At 42.8% G+C, this 23,394-nt stretch overlaps 2 protein-coding genes across 2 annotated transcripts; both read right to left on the bottom strand.

The window, feature by feature from the left end:
• Positions 1 to 5,141: 5,141 nt before the first annotated feature.
• On the bottom strand, positions 5,142 to 15,580 carry gnrhr3 (gonadotropin releasing hormone receptor 3). Its single transcript, XM_027000013.3, has 4 exons — positions 15,320 to 15,580; positions 8,771 to 9,322; positions 6,215 to 6,416; positions 5,142 to 5,539 (listed from the first exon to the last, which is right to left on the bottom strand). Exons 2-4 carry the CDS (start codon positions 9,296 to 9,298, stop codon positions 5,142 to 5,144), a joined length of 1,128 nt encoding a protein of 375 aa, XP_026855814.2. The 5' UTR covers positions 9,299 to 9,322; positions 15,320 to 15,580.
• A 405-nt stretch (positions 15,581 to 15,985) lies between these two features.
• On the bottom strand, positions 15,986 to 22,896 carry ttc24 (tetratricopeptide repeat domain 24). The gene is made up of 13 exons (XM_027000061.3): positions 22,660 to 22,896; positions 22,189 to 22,482; positions 21,636 to 21,837; positions 21,109 to 21,315; positions 20,333 to 20,461; positions 20,050 to 20,171; positions 19,554 to 19,631; positions 19,381 to 19,454; positions 19,152 to 19,243; positions 18,840 to 18,972; positions 17,559 to 17,632; positions 17,306 to 17,354; positions 15,986 to 17,214 (listed from the first exon to the last, which is right to left on the bottom strand). Exons 1-13 carry the CDS (start codon positions 22,861 to 22,863, stop codon positions 17,103 to 17,105), a joined length of 1,770 nt encoding a protein of 589 aa, XP_026855862.2. The 5' UTR covers positions 22,864 to 22,896; the 3' UTR covers positions 15,986 to 17,102.
• Positions 22,897 to 23,394: the final 498 nt, after the last annotated feature.

Raw genomic sequence — 23,394 nt, 5'->3', positions numbered from 1 at the left:
ACCTCATGTCTGAAAATAGACTCTTTAATCTCCAAGGCATTCTTATCAGAGACATAGAAAGAAGGACACAGCGAGAGAGAGAGAGAGCACATCTGGCAGTAACTGAGAGATTATCAGTTCATCATATTTAGCAGCTGTGTCTGTTTATCTGAATTAATTTACTTGCAAAATCATCTGAGCAACACCTTCAAATTAATTGGTTTCAGAAATGACTGTTGTAGAGTGAGAGGTGATGAGACCAGACACTGCATTAATTCTGATGTGCTGTGTTTCGCTAATGATGGAATAAGTGCTCAGATATGTTAACTATGTCTAAAAGGGAGACTGCATTGCTCCACATGACAGTCTATGATGCCATCTGTTCACATCTGGTTCCTTATTAATCTGACGTCAATAGTTCATTTAACTAGAAGAAGAATTAACCAATTCAGCCCACCATACTATTTGCATGTGAAAGTGTGACATATGTCACTTGCTGCCATAGCACCATAGTGACCATTAGTGCATGTGGCGTGAAGACACCGCAGTGAATGTCTCTTCTCGAGGCACAAGCACGTGAGATATCAGTGACTCCTGTGCAAGTGCCTGAGCACTAATGCATCAGGATGCTGTCAAAACCCTCCACACAAGCACACACACCTCCCTCTCTACTCACTACCCAAGATCGCATAACAGTGCCTTTTGCATTTTTATAAGTGTTTGATACTGAATCTTTCAAATGCTAAATGTATTGTGGGCTAATTACACAACCACAGTCCATTAAAGTGAATAAGCTTCTGTATCCAATATAACAATGTATTCGTCTTAAGAAGGAATTAGTTCTCAGTAAGTTAATGAACACTGAATACATGTGGTTCATTGAAATAAGTGTCAGGAAGGCCAATCATGAGATATGTGAACACACTGCCTGCCGACTCACACATTTCTCATTCATCATTCAACACTCAACACATGCATAGCGGCCCTATTAAAGCTGGGTATATAGTGTTTTGTACTGTGTTCTTTTTTCTTTTGTGTATATTGTGTTGTACAGCTCTTGTATGACAGCTACAATGGCAATTACCTGAGCCTCACCACAAGCATGTCAACATATTCGGTCTTGCACCATTTTTGAACATGTAAAGGATTAGTACTGAACATCAGGGACTCGTGCACAAAGATGTGCTGTGGATAAAAATAAAAATGTATGAATAAATTAATCAATAGCAAAGCTTCCATCTGGCTATATACAGTACTTAGGCTTCCCAGAACCCAGAATGAAAAAAAATCTCTTTTGAGATTTCCCAGTGTCATACCCACAAGATCACGTTTCCATCTTTAACTAAACAATCAAGGTTAAAAAGGTTCACGGTAAAAATCTTCAAAATAGCACAACAATACCGAAGATCAAATAATTATACAATTTACATTCAAAATGCTTTAAACAGATCAATTTGCAAACTTCATGGTTAACAGATATCAGAAGAATCCCATTAATTTAGTTTAGAGTGTTGCTGAATAATTAACTCTCTAGCAATCCAGAGATATATCTGTTGTGAACACTCAAAATAATATTTCTTCTACAGAGGTACTGAATTTAAATTTGTCCATAACTGATAGATCTTATCTCAAGCTCTGTGTCCCTAACTGATGAGATATTAGTCATCTATCTAGCCCTCTGCATCCAGGCAATGTAGATACAGTAGAACCTTTTCTCTATTGTGACTGCTTTTACCTGCCCACACCATCTGCAAACCTTCATCAGGCTCACGCTGCATGCACTTCAGATGTTTCTATGGCAGCACGTAGGACCTTAATGGTCACAGAGGAGGCACAGATAGCCAGACGTGTGTTCTGCATTGCAGTGTGTTTGTGTGTGTTTGTGTGTGCGTGTGTATGTCTGTCAGTGAGGCTGCATAGAATAGGTTGTTGTGCCACTTGTTAAATTATGCTATTGGGGAAATCCCACTAAAACTGAAGGTTGTATTATTTATATGAGTAAGCATAACCTTTCAGTATTTCCTCTCTGGAACGTAACACATACCAGGGAATTTCTAAAGCCATAAACTGATGTGCAAGGTTGGTTAGTAATGAAATGCATGTAATGGTGGTACATTATCAGGATACAGAATAGTAGCTGTATTCCATTACAATTACAGACAAAACAATAAATTGCAGATTACTGGAGTTCAAACAGTCAGTCACTGAAGCTGAAATTTTTTCATGTTTAGTCCCACAGTCCTTACTGTATGACTAACTCCTGTTTACACTTCAGTTATGCAGTAGGATTGAAGAATCCAGATTATGAATCGCTTTTCAAAATATGTCCCCTCCTCAACCATGTACTGTGCAATTTCTATTTTTAAATAGATAAGACCATTATCTCTTATCGGAGGTGAGTGTAATCAGTTTGTTCTAACAATGAGCCACATGTTCAGTATGAAGAACTTCATTTTCATCTACGGCAAAATATTTTTTATACCTGCCTGGGATAATTAAACTGGTAGAATTTGACAGGAGTAGGATTGACCATCTGAAGCAAAGATACTTTAGATACTGCTGGGGAAGGGACATCTCCTGGGTTTTTCATGAGTCTGCACAGAGAAAACACAGGAGCTTGTGGGGAGCTTATGGGTATCAATACTCACTGGCACTATGTTCAGAAACTCTTTGATAGTTAGTATGTTTAAATCGTAATCCAAAAAGTAATCCAGGAGTAATCAGATTACATTATAACTCTCAGTTGTGTGTATGTGTGTGTCTCTCTCTCTCTCTCTGTATATATATATATATATATATATATATATATATATATATATATATATATATATATATATATATATATATAGGGTAATCAGTGAAGTAACTGATGTGCATATGTGTAGCAAGAACATGGGCATGTGCGTGTGTGTATGTATCTAATTAAGCATGTTATCTTATTCTGTTTATTCAATTTACATACCAGGGCCTCGTTACTGGGTCTATGGAGTAACGTGCTGCAGTCCATCTGAGCAGACACAGCTTGGGGTAACAGAGTGCTGGCAATTTCACTGTATTCTGATTCCAATGATTGAGTCTACCTTTCCACTTCAGGTTATCCTCATGTCACTGCTGCTCATCAAATAATATCTTGCACACATTTATTTTCCAACTGGTTTCTCTAAGGGAAACTGGTTTCACCCATTAATATATTCAGTTGTCAAACCAATATCCTTGTTACTCCAGCAGAAATGTTTTTGAAAGTCTTTTCAAAAGTGCTTTCAAAAACACCATGAATGGCTCACCTTGAAACTGCATGAGTACAAGTGGTCTTTCTCTAATTAGCCAGAGGTTTGCAGCCTGTTTTGTTGGGCGACATGTCTTTGGTGCTGTCATGACAGTGTACAGGTTGGTTGATCTGGCAGGCAGTAAACCTCTGATCAAGTATCTGGCCTTTTACGAGAGACACAGTTGTCAGTGGAGAATGATGCAGCACTGTCTCACCCAGCAAGCATTTCACACGCCTGCCGCTTAACGTACAGAGCAACTGCAAGAAATTTATTGATGCATCTTTTCAGGCTATCGCTATCTCTTTCTGCAGTGTTTTCAAAAAGTGCAGCATTTGCAGTGCGATTTATCCAGTCCTAATTTGAAACCAACATTGGCTGGGAGTATGCTTACAGTGTGTCTGGGAAAGCAGGAAGAGGTGATGAGCTGATAAATATTAATGCTTAGTGCCTACCAAAATTCACATGCACCCTTTACACACTGCTGTTTGCACATCCAACATAATTTATTCCAAGATCTCGCTACTGCTGCAGAAAAAGACCACAGTTAAATGCCTAGAATGCTTGGCAGACTCCTACAGAAAAAACATTATAACATACAAAAAGTGTCATAAGGGGCAAACATTAGGGGAACCAAGGCATCAGTGTGATATTACACTGGTCACTTTATGTACTGGCTGGCATACACACATTTAGATCGATATATGATCCAGGAAGACCAAACTCAAACTTTTCATAAGCATAATACTAGGTGCTCCCTGAAGACCATGCGAGTTAATACAGACTTACAAGAAATTTCTGTTTCCGTACGGCGCTAAATTGTTTTCGATACGTGGCCGTAAGAAATCAGATTCTTCTAAAAGGCCAAACGCGTTAATGACCGCCGGCACACACTGCAGTCTCGAGATTATATCACCGAAACGTGGCAGCTCGTCACAAAACAGCGACAGTAATCGTTCCTGCGGAAGATGCCTGATCTTCAGGGTTGCAAACACGGGCGACCTGTTCCTTAATCTGACTGCCGCAGCAGGAAGGGCGCCCTCACTATCTGCACAAGCGCACCGGTTCTAGGGTGCCTGCACTCTGGGCGACGCGTGCACGGATAGGTAGATCAAAGGCGTGGAGCTCGGGCTCCTCGCGGACGCGCGCGCACTGAGTGCGTGCAGGTCGAGCTCGAGCGAAACTCCAGCGTGCATGCGGACCACCGCGAGAGGGTTTGGCTGGCAACGTCACGGTGAATGTCACCTTTTAGTTGAACAGTCGCAGCTGCACATTTTATTCGCTAGTTAGCTAGCTAGCATTCGAGGTAAATAAATTCAAACTGCGTCTGTACCCACAGCCTTTGGCAACGTGTTCAAGCCTCAGCTGACAAAGGAGTATACAGAGACACTTTATATTTTGCTGTCTTATGAACGGGTAAGGAGCGCAGATGAGCCTCAACTTGAATTTTCTTCGGATTTACGCTTGTGCAAGCCCATTCGCTTTCCCTCTGGGACCTCATCAGAATCCATTGCAGAAAAATCGACGTTCTAACTGAAGTATGTTGAACGTCTACGTTTTGGCGCTGCGTTTGACCCTAGTGTGTAGGCACCTTAAACTCTGAGTAGGGCCCGCAGCAGCTGACAAACCGGATAGCGTCCATGCAAAAAATGTCTTCCCACAGCAATGAATCAGGCAACAGTATTTCTGTATGATAATATAAAAACTGAAATACAGCATTTAAAGGGCAGGGCATAACATTGCTGAGATGAGCTTGTATGAAAAAGGGAGCAGAGATGTGTGATCTGAATCATTAGCTGTACATTGCTTGCTTCCCCTTGCAGTGAATCCACATGTGCACTTCTGTTTGAGGGCCACTGTGGTGATTTGAAAGGTGCTCTCTCCTTACGTTCTTCTTTACCCCTCCACACCTTTGACACAGGGGGGGTCGGACTCCTGCTCCCCGCTGTGGGGCCCCTGCCGGGCGGACAAGCGGTCCAACGAGTGGGGTGAGTCGCGCGAGTGGCGGCAGCCCCAGCAGCGGGTGAGGTCAGCGCGGAAGGAGGGCGTGTACAGCCCATAGATGACGGGGTCGCAGCACGTGTTCAGGTTGCCGAAGACAAACAGCAGGTGGTGCACGTACTCGGGCGTGACCTTGAGCATCTCCGGCTGGAACCAGTACCAGATGCCCAGTAGGTAATATGGAGTCCAGCATACGACAAACGACACGACGATGATGATGGTCATCTTCAGCGTCTTCATGCGCGCTTTGGGGATCATGTCTGTTCGGCTACGTCGAAGACATGACTCCCCGGCTAAACAGAGTGAACGGTCTGTCAGCTGAAACACTTAGAAGGGAAAGAACTGGAATTCTTGATCAAAACGGCTTATTAAGAAGCCTGGTAATATCTCGGACTTAGATGCTGATGAGAAGGAATGGCGTTTAAGCTTTGAAATGCACTTCATTAATCAAGATTAATATGTATGCTTTATAGTCCTAAACACAGACCTAACCTTGTGAAAGATGTTCTTTCTTAAAGTACATCGTGATGGGTTTATTAGATGTGTTTTATAGTACTACAGAGTTGTCCTTGCATAGTGTTCTTCAAATAAAGCAATATCAAGATTCCCAAATACTGTATGTCTGAATAAAATGCAGTAGCGAACAAGAATAATCTCACTGCAGTCCATTGCAACTATAGGCTATACATGAGAATATGAATTTACACACTTCTGCATAAGAGTACAATTTAAGTTACCTCACGAGAGCTGATGGACATACATTTCCAGCAGACACACCTTTTTTCTTCTAGAGAGTATGTGTTCCACTGAGCTGATTGTGATATTGCCTTAAGTTACATATGTTGAGTGCTGGGTAATCAGTAACATGACTTGTTATCTACATGAAGCAGTTTGCATTGGGTACTAAAGCAAATGAAGTTATTTCTATGTTGTCCCAGTGTAGTAAAGGTTACGTGTGGTGCACCTACCTTTGTTTTTGGTCTCCTGTCGGTTGATCTCGATGAGGATACGGGTGTAACAGCAACTCATAACCAGCAGGGGGATAACATAGAGTGTGACGAAGTGGAACATGTTGTAGACGGTTTCCTGCCATCGCTCGTGGAAACTCCCGTGGGTCACGCACTGGGTGAAGTCCGCTCGCTCCGCTTTGATGGCTCGGAAGATGAATAGCTGCATGATGAAAAAGAGAGGCCTTTCTGAAGTGTGGTGTGGCCTCCACTGCCACTGTTTGAGGCTTAATTATGAAAACGATATAAGCAGTGCTGTCAAGTACAGAAAAATGTAGGTAGTCATTACAGAAGCTGGGGAGGAAAAGTGCCGTTGTAAGCACGAGTGTCCTTTTAAACCATCACATTTGTCCTCTTTCCATTTGCCAATTAAGCCTATAACAGGTCTCCAATGCAGTCTAGCACTGTACTTCATAATCTATTACTCCCACTCTTTCCCTCTGATTCTGTATTGGCTATCAACAGCTCCCACATAAGCCAGTCTGGGGAAGACCAGGCGGAGTGCTTCCACCGTGGTGCACTGGTACACGCCCTTTTTATTCTCCACTTTTCCCCTTCTGCTGCATCACTGTAGTCAGGTAACCCCATCCTCACCCCCTTATTCCTGCTGCAGTGGGTGCATAATAGATTAGGAAGGCAACACCAGCAGCAGAAATGTCTTAACCAATCACAGGCCAGTACTGTTCTGCTATAAATGATAGTTCTTAGTCTCCCATCATTCATAAATCTGGCGTTTTGCAGCACTGGCATTTTATTGTCTCACGCAGAAACACGCACGCACATTCTGACTGCTGTTAGATGTATATGAAGCATGTCATTTTTAGGAATTTGTTTCCTCATTTGCATTTATTTCCTCATTTGACATTATCTGTTCTCATCCAGGAACACAGCCATTATTATATTGTGAACTCTACAAATGCATCTTATTAGGTAGACAGGTTAATACTGGGCAGATGTACTGATTGCTATTTTAAATAGTTATTTGAGTATATAGGAGTAGCTTCTTATACAGACGTGTAATTTAATTGTAATGAGCCCCTTAACTTGTATATCATATATCATCATGCTGCTGTAAGAAGTTAATTTTGAATGATTTTACACATCTTCCAGGGACCCGACATTTAATGCTCTTTAGCTATCTATTCAAAGCCTGTGGTGTCCATGAAATGGAATCAGCTGAGCAGGACTATGTAGCTCTGGAAAATCTGCTTTGTGGTTTGATGGTGTAAATCTATTCTCAGGATTATTCATCTTGGGAACTCACTCTTCTAAAAGGAATCTGAGCCATGCTGGTGGCATGGTGTAAAATAAATCGCATTGAAGTGTGAACCTTCCACATTACTTTACAAACCCTTATATTTGCCTCTCATAACTGTGAGCTCTGACCCTCTTCTGTACTATACAGAGAAACTAAAGGCACTTGTGACTGCCAGAGCCTTTTTCAAAGGGGGATCCCTTTGACATCCGGGAGTAAATATAAACAAGGTAAACAGTGCATGTAGTGTACACTGCTGATCACTGTGCATGTAAATTTGCACAGCATGCAGGCTGGAAAGTGAAGAGCTCTGGCAGAAAGCCCATAGAGGTGGGCTAGCTCACATTCTGTTCAAAAGTCAGCTTGTTGTAATTGTGATCTGGCTGGCCTTAGCACATTTGGTAAGGATCCTACTTTTTAGGCAGAGCAATGATTATGGAGCTTAGGAGCTTACGAGCACTAAATTGGTACCTGCCCTCAAAAGAAGAAGAAGGAAAGTGAGATACAGTATGATAAATGACCAATGGGCATGCATTTTAACACCATGCAGAAAAAAGGACAAAATGTGCTTCCTGGTATTGAATACTGACCTTAAGACTTTTGGAGATGGCCTGTTATTGTTAGCTCACTTGAAAAGTATGACACAACTTATGTAACTACAGATGGCACTGAAGATATGCAAAGTGCGCAGTTCAAGTTCAAGTTTGGTTTATTTGTCACATACATAGTCATACACTTCAGTGTATAGTCATACAGTCATACATACTATGTATACATAGTCATACAGTTCAGTGCTTTCATTCGTTTTCTCATGTTTTTTTTTTCTCAGGACCTTTGCAGTTCTGCAAAACTTCACATTCAGTTCACACCACCTTCACGCCACATAAAGGAAAGAGTATTAACTGTGACGGTCTTATTAAAAACTTAATTTAGATAAGGCATGCTCCTTGTCTGGGGTGATATAGCACAAAAAAGTCCCTCAATTTCTATCAAATTCCTCTTTGGCCAGATAGAGAGATTCTCTAACCATTCTCTTAAACTACTCTGCATCTTCTCTCTACACTCAACTCACTGAGGGCTTTGTCCATTAGTACATTATATTATCAGGGGCTTCATGTAGGGTGGTCGTGGTGGTAGTGTGCTAAATAAATTGTGGCTGCACAGCATAAATAATAAAACTACTGCAGGTGTTTGTGCATGTCAATAACTTCCCTGCACTGTTGCGTTCGCACTTTATGCCTGTGAGAGGTGCCATGACTCACCTGCGGCGAGGCAAGGAGCAGGCTGAGGCCCCACGCCAGCAGCAGCATCCTGCGGTTGCGGCGGTGCGAGTTGAGTGAGTCGAGAGGGTGCAGGATGGCGTGGTGCCTGTCCAGGCTGATCACCACCAGGATGGAGGCGGACGCCTGCATGGCGAACAGCTTGAGGAAGCTGAGCAGCTTACAGAGGCCATCGCCACCGTACCACTGCACGGTGGTGTTCCACACCATGTCCAGTGGCATCACGATGAACGTCATCATCAGGTCCGCAGCCGCCAAGCTAGCAATGAGAGGGCGCAGGTGCGAGGCGAGGCGCCGGCCACGCCCATGCAACACACTGGCCAGCAGCGCCAGGTTGCTGACTGCTGCAAAGAGGAAGAGCACCAGCGTGGCGCCCACGCGGAACTGGGCGGCCCGCGTGAAAGTGGGCGCCTCCCACTCCGCCAGTGGTGGGAAGAAGGAGGAGTTTGAGACATCCCGCTGAGATGCGTCTGGCTGCAGGGGCAACAGAAGAGATCCGTTCCTTGACATCCAGTTAGCCAGAGTCCACAACCTCTGAAGAAGAAGAAAGGAGCTCATTAGCATTTTTACATAGTATTTTCTTCACTAGTTATCTTCACTGGCAACTTAACCTGCCCCTGTCGAAACATAACATCTAAATACATATACCGTACATTCACAAAGTTGGTAGTATCCATAAAAGGAAGGTGAAGATGTTGAGATAACGCAGATGCTGATGGAGAGATGTCAGCATCAGTCTGAATTATTGGCACTAATTTATTCAGCAGTGTCAACAGAGGCATTGTCCTGAATGAGGAACCGAAGACCATGTGCACCATCCACAAATCTCCTGACTAAACTTTCCCAGTTTGTAATTACCGAGAGACTGTATCTCAGTCATTACTCCGAGCCTGCGTTTCATTGCGTGTGTAATACTGCCATTTATCTGCAGAAGGACACGGCAAGGAGGAAGACGCTGAAGCTGAACTGTAATATCATTTCTACGGAAGTGGACGAGCTTTATTTGGGACATCCATGCAGGAGAAATGTTACTCACAGAAGCAGAGAAAATGAACGATGAGCTTATCTTTCTATTAGTTGTCTCATAAGCAAATTGATCAGGGTAGACTTGATAGTTTGCTGGAATAAGTTTTATAAATGTGAATGTCAGGATGCAGGCTGATGTAATTTGCAAAATGGTTGTTATTCAGTGCACTTAAGCTCATTTCCTCACTTATTCATTTCCATTACATGTATTTAAAATAAATGTTTCACATGTACTGAAATATCACATTGCCTGAAATTGAATTTTTAATGTAAAAACAGGAATCCTGCTAATAGTTGAGATCAGTACCTCACAGTATATGTTTATAAAGAATAACTTAACATTAATAGTTTTTGTATATGAAAACACTTGGGTTAGGGTTAGCATTCATCTAAAGACTTGCTGGATGTGTGTCTTCGTCTTAAATTAAATGTGTTTAGGGGGTCCGGCAAGAGAGACTGGAATCTCAGCAAGAATCCACAGAACCACAGAATACAGGTCCCAAACAAGGAGACAGGTGAGAAATAGAATAGAAATTTTTTATTTTTTTTAATATCATGGCAGTAAGTAATCTGAGTTCACAGGACCTATACATTTTTGCAGGTCACTTTCAGATAGGCCATAAACCCAGGATCAGCATTAGAGGGTAAACCCTCCCCCACAACAAATCCCTGCTCTGGTACACCTCCTGTTGGTGATGGCACTTGCAGTACTTGTCTTGCTTGACTTGAGCTCTTTCCATATTTTGGCAGACTTACTGGAGAAGGTCTGAGTTTAGGACAACAGACTATAAAAATGGTCTTAAAGAGTCCTTCCTACATCCACTTCCACTGGTATGAACCCAGTGCTCTCTTGCCAGTCTAAATTAAGTTGACACATGGCCAGTATGCAGTGTTTAAGAGACAGACCAAAATTTTTATCTGTCTACTGTCCACTGAGGGGGTTATCATGGGTGTACTGAGGAAAGGTCTTACATAACTCAATTGGAATGATAGTTTGTTTTTACTAGCAAAAAGACCAGAAAAGCAGCCTTTTCTTCAAAGTGAAGCAGATTATTTGGAAATTACATTTACATTTTCAGCATTTAATGGATGTACTTATATAGAGTGACTTACAGAAGTGCTTTGTCATCTACTCATAATATCATAGCCAATACAATAGGTTAGTCAAGATAACATTGAACTAGAATACTGCTGAAATACTGGAATCAGTCCTGATATCTAGAAGTTAACTGATGTCCTTGTCTGTCAGCTTTGTCTTTTAGGGGCTGTAAGGAGGAATCCACCTCCTGACCTCTAGCAAAGTCCACTATCACGCTGGGCGCCGGCTAACTGGTGTGTGACTAAGACCACGCCTGATGATTCTGGTGGAACTTGTGACCACAGTGTCAAGAGACCACATTACATTGTAATCACAGTAAAGTCATAAAAGTCATAACCTTGTAGTCCTTGTAGGCCCATCTGAGCCTGGACAATGGCACTGAATGATTAAAGATCCAAGAGAGCACCGCATGATCTGTGATGACCATGACTTGATAACCCTCTAAGTACATCCTCCTCTTCTCTAAAGCCCACACTAATTCTAAACTTTCTTTCTCTGATGTGGAGTGGATCTTTTCTGCCACTTGTGGGAATCTTGAGGCATAGGCCACTACATGTTCCTGACCCTCCACATCCTGAGACAGGTCTGCACCAAAGTCCACGTTGTTGGCATCTGTTTGCATCTGGAAAACTCTGGTAAAGTGAGCTGGACCCAGAACAGGTATGGTTGTAAGAGCATTTTAAATGTCATCAAATGCCTTCTGACAATGCTCAGTCCACATTCAAGTAGCATTTTTCTTTTCCAAGGCATTTAGGGGCACTGCTTTTTCAAAAAAATGAGACATGACTGCTATGGTGCCATGAAAAGAAATTGTTTCGCTTCTTTGAAAGATTGTGATTCAGGGAAGTTCTTTGCTTGGTTCAGTGAAAACACCTCTGCTAGAGATGATGTGACCCAGAAACACTAAATATTTTTAAATCCAATTGTACTATTTCACGGCATCTGAATACCTCCAATAGGTGGAAGACGGCAGGCCACTGTGGGCAAGTACGACACAACAATGAAACTTCACTTCTCTGGAAGGTCTGCCAGTACAGTTTCCAGCATCTTTCATTCCATAGGACAGAACTAAAAATTCACACACCCTGTTAGACATGGTATCTAGTTCTAAGCCAACTGGCCAATGAATCCACCGAAGATTGTGGCCCCACTGAGTGATTCCAGGATTTCTCGGATTTGTGGCATGTCATATGTGGTCTCCTTGCTTACCTGCTGTCTTTCCAGAAACCCCTGAAATGGCCACTGGCATTAGGAAGGTTATCTTGTATGGTGATACGGTGCAACACTGCAGATGTTCTTACAAATGAAAACCTTTCTTTGTCACCTCACCTTTAGACTCACACAGATCTTGTTCGACCATAGTCCCTACCCTTATAAGAATATACACACTGGGGAGAGTCCATCTAGCATGCTGGCTAATCTCAGGTTAGTCTTGAATGTGGCCTGAAGTCCACTTATGACATGTTCTTCTTCTATTACAGACACAAGACCGGATACCTGATAAGAATTTCTCTAATGCTTTCATATAGCTCTTGCCTGCACTCTTCTAGCCACCTTTCCACCTTGGCCTTGTAATCTTCAGACAGAAAAGACCGAAAGAAAGCAAACTTGAACCGATTCTATGATCTCACGTTCTTCCTTTCAGCCTTCCACCAGTCTTTTGCTGTATTTGATAGTCCTGAGGTGAGAGCTGCCAAGATTTTTTAGTTGTCCAGTAGATGTAAAGCTAAGAACTCCTCGCTCTTCTCAACAAAGGCTGTTGAGTGTTTCATAACCTATTCCATCAAATCTAGACTGATGGTTTCAGGAACATATACAAAACACACAAGTATACACATAATAGTGAACAGAACAGCAGGTCCCTGTTTAGGTGTCATACAGGCTCACAATAAAGAAACTTCTGAAGCAAAGTCAAACATTTAATATCAGCTATAATAAGCATATGCTGAAAGCATGAGCCTATTTTATGTTTTAACATCTTTCAACACTAATGTCTACAACAGAGTGATTTATGCTTTATATATACAGCCCTATATTTGGTCAATTGGTTAATTCTCCACATTAATTTGCAATGATTGTGGCTGGTTAAGGGGAGTAGATGAAACACTCAAAACAAGTTTTCCCGATTCACAGGTAGACTGAGAACTAGTTGAGCAAGCTTGGTGTTTGTTTGGAACAGATCAGCTAAGTTTGACTAATGCTCTGCTGTGTTCACCTGAGGTTGCTTCCAGGGTGTTCACCCTTGAGCCCCTCCTAGGGATTTTGGTGAGAGAGGCTCGGCCCAGACTAAAGCCACAGAGCAAAGATTGACACTTCAGCTCTGGATGGAATGTGTGTGTCAGTGGGGGACAGCCTCAGTGTCTGATACCAACATCCCCAGAACCAGGGGAACATTTGGGGAAGAAGAATTCAGACATTCTGTCATGTTTATCTTGCTTTGAGAGTATCATCCGATCTATATACTGTCTGTGACAGAAATGGAAAACCAGCAAAGGTAATGTAAAAAGGTCAGTGGGGCTCACATTCACAGTCTACCTCGACGAAGTAAAAATGGGAAATTCATTTTTATATTTATTTTTTTAGATGTATATTTGTTTGTTGTTTTATTTAATGATCTGAAATATAAAAAAATACATTACTTATTTGTTTAGAGATGTAACAATTTTTATTTATAGACCAAAGGAACGTTTATTTTTACCTTGGCTGTTACATAAGTGGCATTTAAATGTATTATGTATGAATGCTGATGGGGCCGGCTGTTGTGCTCCAGGGGCCACACCCAGAAACCATTTAAGACAGCACCACCTTTACTGCTGGAAGGCCAGGTCACATCTACTCACTATTCTATCAGGTAATCGAATGTCAAGTCATTTACAAGAAACCCACTTAATAGAGCCCCTTAGTTGCTAATGCTAATGGCAGTTGTTTACTGGTTCTGATGCATTTCTTGTGCTGTGACCTATATGCCCCTCCATCTCTCTCTCTCTCTCTCTCTCTACCTCTCTTCCCCTCCCTCTCTCCCTCTTTGTTCTGCAGTGTATTCCCACCTGAGGCCGGTTGTCACTCCTGGTGAAGAGCAGATAGCAGTGACAGTGCAGCACAAAGCGTGTCCAGGTCGCCTCTGTGTGCTCCGACTCAGAACCTGACCTGCACTCTACCTTTCACAGCGTGCGTTGAAAGCTGAAGGCTGTACAACTAAGAACGACGCTTCCATCTGATTCCAACAACAGAACAAATTACGATCCTGGCCTCCCGGTCTGCTTGTCCTAAACAGTACAGTGTCTTAGGTATACACTCATGGCGTTTGTGTGCTGAAAAGTGCTGAGAAGTGATTGGGTCATTTTAAAGTTAAACTCATAATCCGCTTAAAAACACACACACACACACACACACACACACACACAAAATCCAAAAACTGGACACCCACTAAGATCATGCCAGACATAATGCATTAGGAAAATATGGTGTATACCCAAGACATGTTTCTGTGTCTTAAGCCTGAGGAATTTAATTCAGTTGCAGTGTAAGGTTCTTTTTGTTAGTGCGCAATGGGATTCAAAGCAGCAGAGTGAACATATGTGTCAGGCCTGCATTGTTACACAATGAGATTTTAAGTTTGCACTTAACAAAAGAGACAGAAATGTAAAGCACTAAAACCCACAACAGATGGAGACTACCGATGACTGGCCACAGGAGTCAAATGGGACCCTTGGTGTGTAGAGCACACCACCTCCCATTCAAAATTCCCCGGCTTTAAATTCCGCCTTTAATTAAACCACCGCTCTCTGTAGATGGCGGCAAGAATTTTTCGCTTAGGCACAACAGGAGAAGGCTCTATTTTCAGTAAGCCTTCTACTGCAACCCCCATGCCTGTGAGGGCTATAAATGTTGTGTGGGTGCTCACCAGTCTACAACGCTCCATTTTTAAAACGAAAACTACATTCCAGTAGCCGCACTTTGTGTTCAACGTGCATATATTGTTTGGTATAATGAATGTACCGTTTAGAAAACTAAATTTCTACAAACTATGTCCGATCACGACAAAACCTCGTACCACCTTGGTTGGCCGGCGTGCAAAGGATACAGGGCAACTGTTAGATTTCAAGTCCTAGTTACCAACCACTAAAGTAGCACAATTCTTAGGTACCATGAACTTCGATTTGATTTCTATGAGAAAATCTCCATAGCTCATATGCAAATAACTGGTTGATTTATACTAGTCAATATAGAATTGCACATGTAAATTCTGAACACTTGTTATAGTATGATATGCGGACCAGTCAAGAGCATCGAAGACACTGATGTTTGATTCACATTCGGTAGCCTAGATTGCAGCTTCAAAGAGATCAGGACTGCGTTCAGAATTCAAGTTTCTTGAATAATGTAGCCTAAACGAAACACCTTACCTCTTGTAATGTTGAATTCACCTACAAAAACGCGTCCCTTATCGCGAAAAACATTTTGCCTTCTTTCTCAAAGATATGCGGTCGAATTCTACGACTTTTCCCACTGCCTATGTTCTATAACTTGATAGGATTCACTAAGCCAGGGTCAGAGACCAAGTCATGTAAACCAAGATGTTGACTTCTTATTGTAGATACGGACGTAAAACTTAAGACGATCTCAGTGATTTTCCCATAATCCGTACAGCATCCAGGGGTGGAGCGCAGTGCTTTGAATGCGTCGTGTAGCAGAGGTTGATCCACGGTGCAGCGCCAGCGCAGTTTTGCTCCGCAGAGGGGATCGTACCTACAAGTGAAGAAAGGAGCTGTTCACACTCAGACGTCCTGAAATCTCCCTATACTATGGTTCACCTTTAGTGCGCCGTGCTCAAACATTAGCCGAGGGTACCGCTAAATTGGGTGCGTGCTGAGCGGACATCTGCGTTTCTGGATGATTTAAAAACGTAGATCAAACGATTTTGCGCAGATATTTGGAGAGGAAATCTTGCATCGACTGTGCGAGAATTGCCTTAAAGCTTTTCCCCGTTAAGGTACATTTTACTGAACGCAATGAACCAAAGACAAAGGATAGAAAAGGAAAATCATAGATTTATTTGAAGGCGAAATGATTTTGCGATTAACATTTTATCGTGTTATTCACTTTTCATAGAAACTTCCATAAATGTGCAAGAATGATTCAAGAACTGAAGGTGAATGTGAGGCAATATTATATCTGCTTCATATATAAACAATGAAACCTGATTAGAAAACCATTTGTTTTTATTCTCCCAATCTTAACGGTTTTGGGGTTAGCAACGACCACACCTTCAAAGGCCCGACGCTATAGAAACGCCTATAACAAGGTACCATCAAATATACACTAGACTGCATCACTGACGCAAGATGAACTAATTCTCTGCTTGTATATCTTTCGTACAATGTATGCAAGAAACACCCTTAAGCACTCAGAGAATCAGCCAGTCGGTCATGAGCTAACTTTCATCGGGCTTAGAGGGGCCACTTTACTTCAAAATCTGTGAAAATCAACATACATCCTTCGCAATAAAATATCAGCTTGCCTACAACCTGAAATGCTTTATTGCTTAAGCATTAAGAATAATGACTGAAAAATAAACCTTGATTTCTGAACGTAGCTTTGAATATCCGAATGCAAAAATATATATTTTACAAATCCATTATAAAAGTATCTTAACACGTAACAACAAAAATATTGTACTCCCAGGAATGCAAATCACACAGAAAGGGCAGCCACTAAAAGGCTTGCTTTTGTTTAGTGAGTTCTTGTTGCTAAAAGCCTGTGTGGATGGCAGAGCTGAGCACAGGTGCTTTGTTTCATGAAATAAATGTAAAAGTGCAAACCTAGCAAATACACTGTTACAGTGGAAGCGTCACACCTACGACTATGATGAGAATAATCACAATCAGTCCTGGAAGCAGTATTACCAAAGTCACAGCCAAAGGCAAAAGGGTTCAAGTGCAGCCATCCTATAAGGAATACCAAACGATGACGGCCGTTGATGATGCATGCTCTGTCTGTATGTCCATATGGTGTTGCGTGTGAGAATCAGCACACCTTTTCTACGCAGAAGTCGGACAGCACTGTTGCTTATTCATTTTTTTTCATATGGCATCAGCAGATTTAGTCAATATTTATAGCAGAGCAAAGTTTCAGGTGTCGTTCCTGCTCCATGATCCAGGGAGGACAAACTCAATGGCTGTACCAAGGTCACATAACTGTGCAGAACCTGGACTTTGTTCTCCCGTATAGGGCTGTGGCTTCTTCACTGTCAAGCTGTGCAGGGCGTGAGAGCTCTGTGCTTTCCATCAATGGGGTCTCACTAAAAATGGACATTATGGGTAAAGTAATTATCAGTTAGAGCTCACTGTGAACACATGGTTAGTTGGCACACATAGAAAAAAGGCCCATACCAGGTCAATTCTGCAAGTCTCTGCTTAGAACTTCCGCACATGAGCTCATCTGTAGAAAAAAAAAAAAACCCACCCAAAAAAACAAACAATTCTTCACCAAATGTCAGATAAACATAACCTGTGCAGTAACACACCACTTTTCAATACAATCATGACAACCAATACATCAGAATATTCTAAGCATTATAACAGAACAAGCAGAACAGAGTCGGTATCTGTGTGTATATCTCAGTATGTGTGCATACAGGCCTACCTCGTTGTGAGTTGACATGGGCGTCAAGATTCTTGTAATGCACATCAGCTTTCTGGTATGTGTTGTTCCAATTCCTGCCATGGATAAGGCACGTGCATTTGGACAATCTTACACGTCATTCTCTTTCAAATCAAGCCTCACAAGTAGGGTTTAACTGTGAAAACTAAAATATCTAGCAATATCTTAGTTCAATGCTACACTGGACTCTAACCTACTGTACTGGCTAGGATGCATTCTGAGTAGATGACAAAGCATCTTTATAAGTCACTCTGGATAAGAGCATGTGCTACATGCCAGAAATATAAATGTACATGTGAAATGATGATTTCCTTTGAGCAGCGCAGCTTGTGAGTTAGTCGGACAGAAACATCTTGGAAATTCTTCGCTCTGACAGGTGAGTCCTGAGGGAGGAGCTGTGCGCTGTGCAGTTTTACACTAAGAACTCGTTGAGAGCCACACGGCTCCTTTCTCTTCTACTGTGGGTTAAAGTCACAGACTTGCAAAGCCCATCATGTTAAGGAAAAAACAAATAAACAAACAGGTTTTTCTAGGTGCAGACACATTAGTCCAACTCTTCTGGAGTTGGAATACTGGTAATAAATAAATTAATACTGGAATGCACATAAAATAACTCAATTTGACAATATACGTTTTACCAAAACAAAGCCTATTTTGCCACTCAGAATCAAGCATTTTGCGAATGGCCATCTTAGTGAGGGTGTATTATATAAGAGTCATACCCAGGTTTTACAAGAGAAAGCACTGCAATTACAATATTACTGTTGTATGGCCATGGAACCATGTTCCATTACCTTTGCTTACATCATGTGCGGCATAGTCAGACGCTCAATATTCCTGGCCTCAAGACTAATGTAATGGCATTTATTAGCTGTGGCACAATTGGCACGTTTAGCAAATACTGTTTGTCACGTTATCATAGTTTATTTTGGTACTTTAGAGAATTAAGTCAACAGATAATTCAGTTTATTTTAGAGAATTAAGTCAACATGACTTGTAACATACCTAACTGACCATGTCTTTTTCAAAATCTAAACTGCATGTACCATTAGGCTTTTGTACTCTGGAAATAGGGTTGCTATGGGGCTCATTATCAGCTGACTAAATTACTAATTGCTTTTTGAGATCAGTAAAAGCTAAACGCATATGGGATTTAATTTGACCTTTTTGCTAATGTTTGCTAATGTAGAGGGGAAAGAGGGAAAGAACGAACACACAGGCTACAGCAGTCTCCAGAAACAATCACGTATTATGAGTTTGTACCTGTTGGCCTCTGGTAGGGCTTTTGGATAATTAGGTGGTTCTGTGTATAGTACTTTTGATGATCGAGTCATGTCACCATGGGCTTTCCTTTGTGCATATGCTTCTGTAGTTTTCCACTCTTTAGTATATCTGACTGTCAAGGAACGCACAGGAGAAATATGTTATACTAAACAGCCGATTCTCCGTTATTCAAAACCATATTTCTCTCCTAAATTTTCCTTAAAACCTTGCGAGCATTAGAGTGGCATGGAATACACCTGGAACGTTGTATACATCTTTCTGCGCATTACAGGACTGTGCCCTTTGTCTTACCCTGCGAGCCGTCTTCTACCGTCTGATCATTCCGCAGTTCTCCGCTATGTTGCTCATCTAGAGCTCCCTTGGTGCTCCTGGTGTCAGTCCCTCTGCATGAGCACAGCATGACAAGGAAGAAATCAGACAAAGTCAAGCCTCACAAGTCTGAGAATGCATTGAACCAGTACACGCAATAGTAAGCATGAGCATCCAGAGTAGTAAATGCATCAGTGCAGATGTGCATTACTTTAGCTGCCGGCCGCGGACATTTGTCGCCTGGATGAGTCGGCGAGCGGGCGGCCCTCTCTGTATGGGTGCTCGCTGAAATGGAGCAAAATGGTTAGACTACACCGTCCAGTCACTTAAAAGCAAACTGCACTCTGCATGACAAGTGGCCTCCAGGGAAGAAGGTTAGCCCACCTGCTGCATGGTTAGCTTCAACTGCAAAGCCTCACTCAGACTGTTGACCAGACGCTCCTGTACAGAGCTGGAGACATCCTAGAGGAAAAGCCAAGGCACACTCAGATCCAAGACATCAAACTGTCTGTTTTTTCTGGATCAAAAACAGTGGATAACAAAAAACTAATATGTTCAGCCACAGAACATTTGTTAAGCAAAATGTGTTTTCAGATTTTTCCGATTTTTCCTAGTGTTTGTAATAGCCAGCGCTTTGTGCTGTAGGTCTCTCTGTCAAATGTCAGCATTAATAATCTGACAGTGTAAAGAGGTTGTCTGAAGCCATCTGTTGCATCTTTTCTGAGCTCCTGACCACTCTGCCTTACTGACTGGCTTTGTGGCCCAATTTGGTAGATGCGACCCTCACAGTGATAAAGAATGTCCATGCTTATCCTCCTGTGTGCAAAGTTGGAAGCAATTTAATTAAGATAATGAACAGCTTTGAGATTAGAACTCTCACCTTGCATTTGGAGAGCAGTGCTAGAGCCTGCTTGTAGTAGAGAATGGCTTTCTCTGGGTCCCTCTTTCTAATTCTGATGCTACCCAGGCCGTCACACGCCTGCCACAGCCCTGAGGAGTCATCTGTAGGCAGGCAGAGGAAGAGAGACACAGGCAGAAGGAGAAAGCAAAACAGAAGGATGAAAAAAGAAAGGAGCTGCTGAGTGGTTTAAAATAACTGCGCAAGCTGTTTGCAGTTTGGAGCATCACATTCTGTGGACATGTTGGGGCATTCAGGTAATTACCAGTGTCCTTGAAAGCCTGTTGAGCATGGAGATAGCTCTCGCCTGCCTCTTCCAGTTCCCCTAGTTCACTGAGAGCGAAGCCCAGGTTACAGAAACAGCGGCCTTGGGCCCGCCGGCTGCCTAGCGACCCTGCCGGCACAGTACAGGAGAGACAAACGGCAACATAAAAACCAACCACAGCCTGCTCCTCCTGCATTCAGGACCGTGAGTCATCTGCTGTGCCTCGGTTCAGTGCTGATGTCTCATTAAGCCCATTCCCCTGAGCCCAGGTCTGTACAGAGTGCAGGTTTGCAAACAAGCACCAACACCTGTGACTCGTGTGCTGCCTCGTCAAGTGCCTCATCAGTCAGGCTGTGCAAACACACCCTTTCTGTAGGATTAGCATGAAAACGTCAGAGGTGCAGCAGTCAAAGCTGTGGATCTATGGCCACACACACACACACACACACACACAGAGACCTCTGTCGGCGCATGCTCTCTGACGTGAGCATGTGTCAATGTTTCAGGGGTGGTGTTAGGGGTACAGTGAGGGAGGGAGCGAGGGACAGAGGGAAGGAGGGAGAGAAGGAGGGAGAGAGAGAGAGAGAGAGAGATGCTGCTGTAAGCCTTTTCTCCCTCTCCCCTGAGACTGACACATGACCAGAAGTTCCATAATTAATTTGCACAGCTGCTGCCGACTATAATACTGCAATAACAGCATGGCTTCTCTAAGGTACACTGCACCTCTGACACATTCGCAAATTCCAGTGTGGTCATGTGTTTTCTGACTTGCTAACCATGAAGAGCGGCTGCTTCTCTGTGGTATTGCAGGGCTTGCTGGTACTGCGCCAGACCGTTGTGGGCCGCGCCCAGGTTCTGCAGCACCACAGCCAGCCGGCGTGGCGTGGAGTGGAATAGCGGCAGAGCCGCTTCATAGCACTCCATGGCCTCGGCAAAGAGCTTCAGCTGGGAGAAGCTCAGACCCACAGCATTATACAGCTTACCTTCAAACACCAGAAAACAAAATACTAGAAGTCAAATGAATTATCTTCAAAAAGCAAGTTTTAGCATGCAGGCAGGCACATTGCATGATCATCTGATAAAACGGCAATTAGCTGGTAATAAATACGGATTATGCATAATCACAGTGAAATATGTTGTGCATGATTTGGCATCATTTGTATTCTTGATCAAAGAATAGATTCTAGTGTTAAGGTCTGACTTTACTATTAAGGTCATCAGTAATAAAGAATCTACAATGACGGATCTCTTCTGTTTAGTTGAGGCCCATGCTCTGAGTACCACCAAACTGCTTCTACTTCACCGAGTGTCTCTTGCTCGGCGATGCTGCCACTCAGCTCCAAGCATTCTGTGAGCACGCTGATGATATCATTGGCTGTAAAGCTGTCACACTGCAGCATGCAACCCCCAGCGTCCTTCAGTGCCACAGCTGCAGAGGTCGTCTTCCCCGCCACCTTATAGCTCTCTGCCGCCCGCAGGTAACTCTCCACCGCCTCACCCAGCTCCTGCAACAGACCACAGCAGAGAGGACTTCCTGAGGATGCGCTTTCAGGAAATCAAAGCTAAGAGGCACCCTTTCTGCACTCTTTAGGGGTATAATGAGCCATAAACAATAATTAACAATTAACTGCACAAGATGAAAAACATCGATGGGGTCAAAACATAATACAAAGCTGTAATGCCAATCAACATGGTTTCAGCGTTTGGTACCCAAGGATTAAATAAAAAGCATTCTGCAACTGTGGATAGCGACTAGCGAGGCCTAAAACTGAAGGGCATTACATTAAACTGTTGATGGGGAGATTAACGTTCCACCAAGTTCCAGATCCTCTTTCTGCCTCCACGGAGGCACTTACCTTCCTGCACAGGTGACAGTGGGCCAGCCTGACACAGGTGTCCCCCTCGCTACCCCCATCTCCTTGCGATCGGTAGAGCTGTGCCGCCTGCAGGTAGTGCCGGACTGCCCGGCCGTGGTCCTCCAGAGCCTCGTGGGCTGCTGCCAGGTTGAACTGCAGGTCTGCCATGCGCTCGCCCTTCTCACCCGGCTCAGCTCGTGACAGGAAGTGCAGGCCTTTCTCGGGCTTACCTGCCTCCACATATGCTGCTCCGAGATTAACGGCACACACTCGCTGCACTTTAGTCTTGTTGAGCTGTAGGCAGAGGAGTAAGGACTTGGTTTAACAAGCAACACATACAACTGCAAAGCCCATGGGCCCATGTGGCGAGACACAGAAATTACGTTTCGGGCAACACCCTGTCAACCTTCTAAGAGTTGATCATCATTTTGCTCTGTATTTATCAAGATGATTTGTATTTCAACACTTTACCTTTACAGCAGCCTTGAATGCCTTCTTGAAGTAATCAAGAGCCTCAGAGTAGTCTCCCTGATGTAGAGCACTCTGTCCACATGCTGTAAGATTCTCTATGTCAGATTGAACCTCTTTGTCCTCTACATCATAGTCATTCCCCTTTTTGCTGGTCTTCTTTTTTTTCTTCTGAGAATCTCGGCATGGCAAACCACCAGAGGCCATGACAGGAGGAACAGATTATGGTCGAGTGGGAGTATGATACTAGAAAGAAAAGGACTGAATAAGACATTTGGCCAAATTTGTCATACACCTCCATAACGGTTTCATTCAAGCCGGATCCAAGCGCTGCTAGTTGCATCAGTACCAAACTAAGTCACAGATGTTCGTGAACGGTTGGCTTACACTTCACTAATGAATGTTTTATCACTTGTCTAAGGTATCACCATCACACACAGTTGTCAAGACATTAAACAGCAGTGCTTCGGCATAACGTTATGCATAATGTCTATGTTCTTGTAAATTGCACGTTCTTTAATCACAATTGGCTATTTAAGATGGTTAGGTTTAACCTGAATTTAATCAGGTAGGTTGGCTTGGTTAGATAACACTAAACAGATATCTAGTTAGCTTGTTAGCTAGGTAACTACAGTGTACTTTTTAGCTAGCTAGCTAACTTAATCTTGTTTTTACTTTAGTTAGCCATTTTAGTCTTCCCTAAAGCATTTGATTTAAGAATAACATTTATTTTCTAAA

The sequence above is a fragment of the Electrophorus electricus genome, chromosome 14 (genome assembly GCF_041902795.1).
Source record: "Electrophorus electricus isolate QZ-2024a chromosome 14, ASM4190279v1, whole genome shotgun sequence".
Taxonomy (NCBI): domain Eukaryota; kingdom Metazoa; phylum Chordata; class Actinopteri; order Gymnotiformes; family Gymnotidae; genus Electrophorus; species Electrophorus electricus.
Note: the sequence above shows the minus strand (reverse complement) of the source record. Positions and strands in the feature narration are given on the sequence as shown.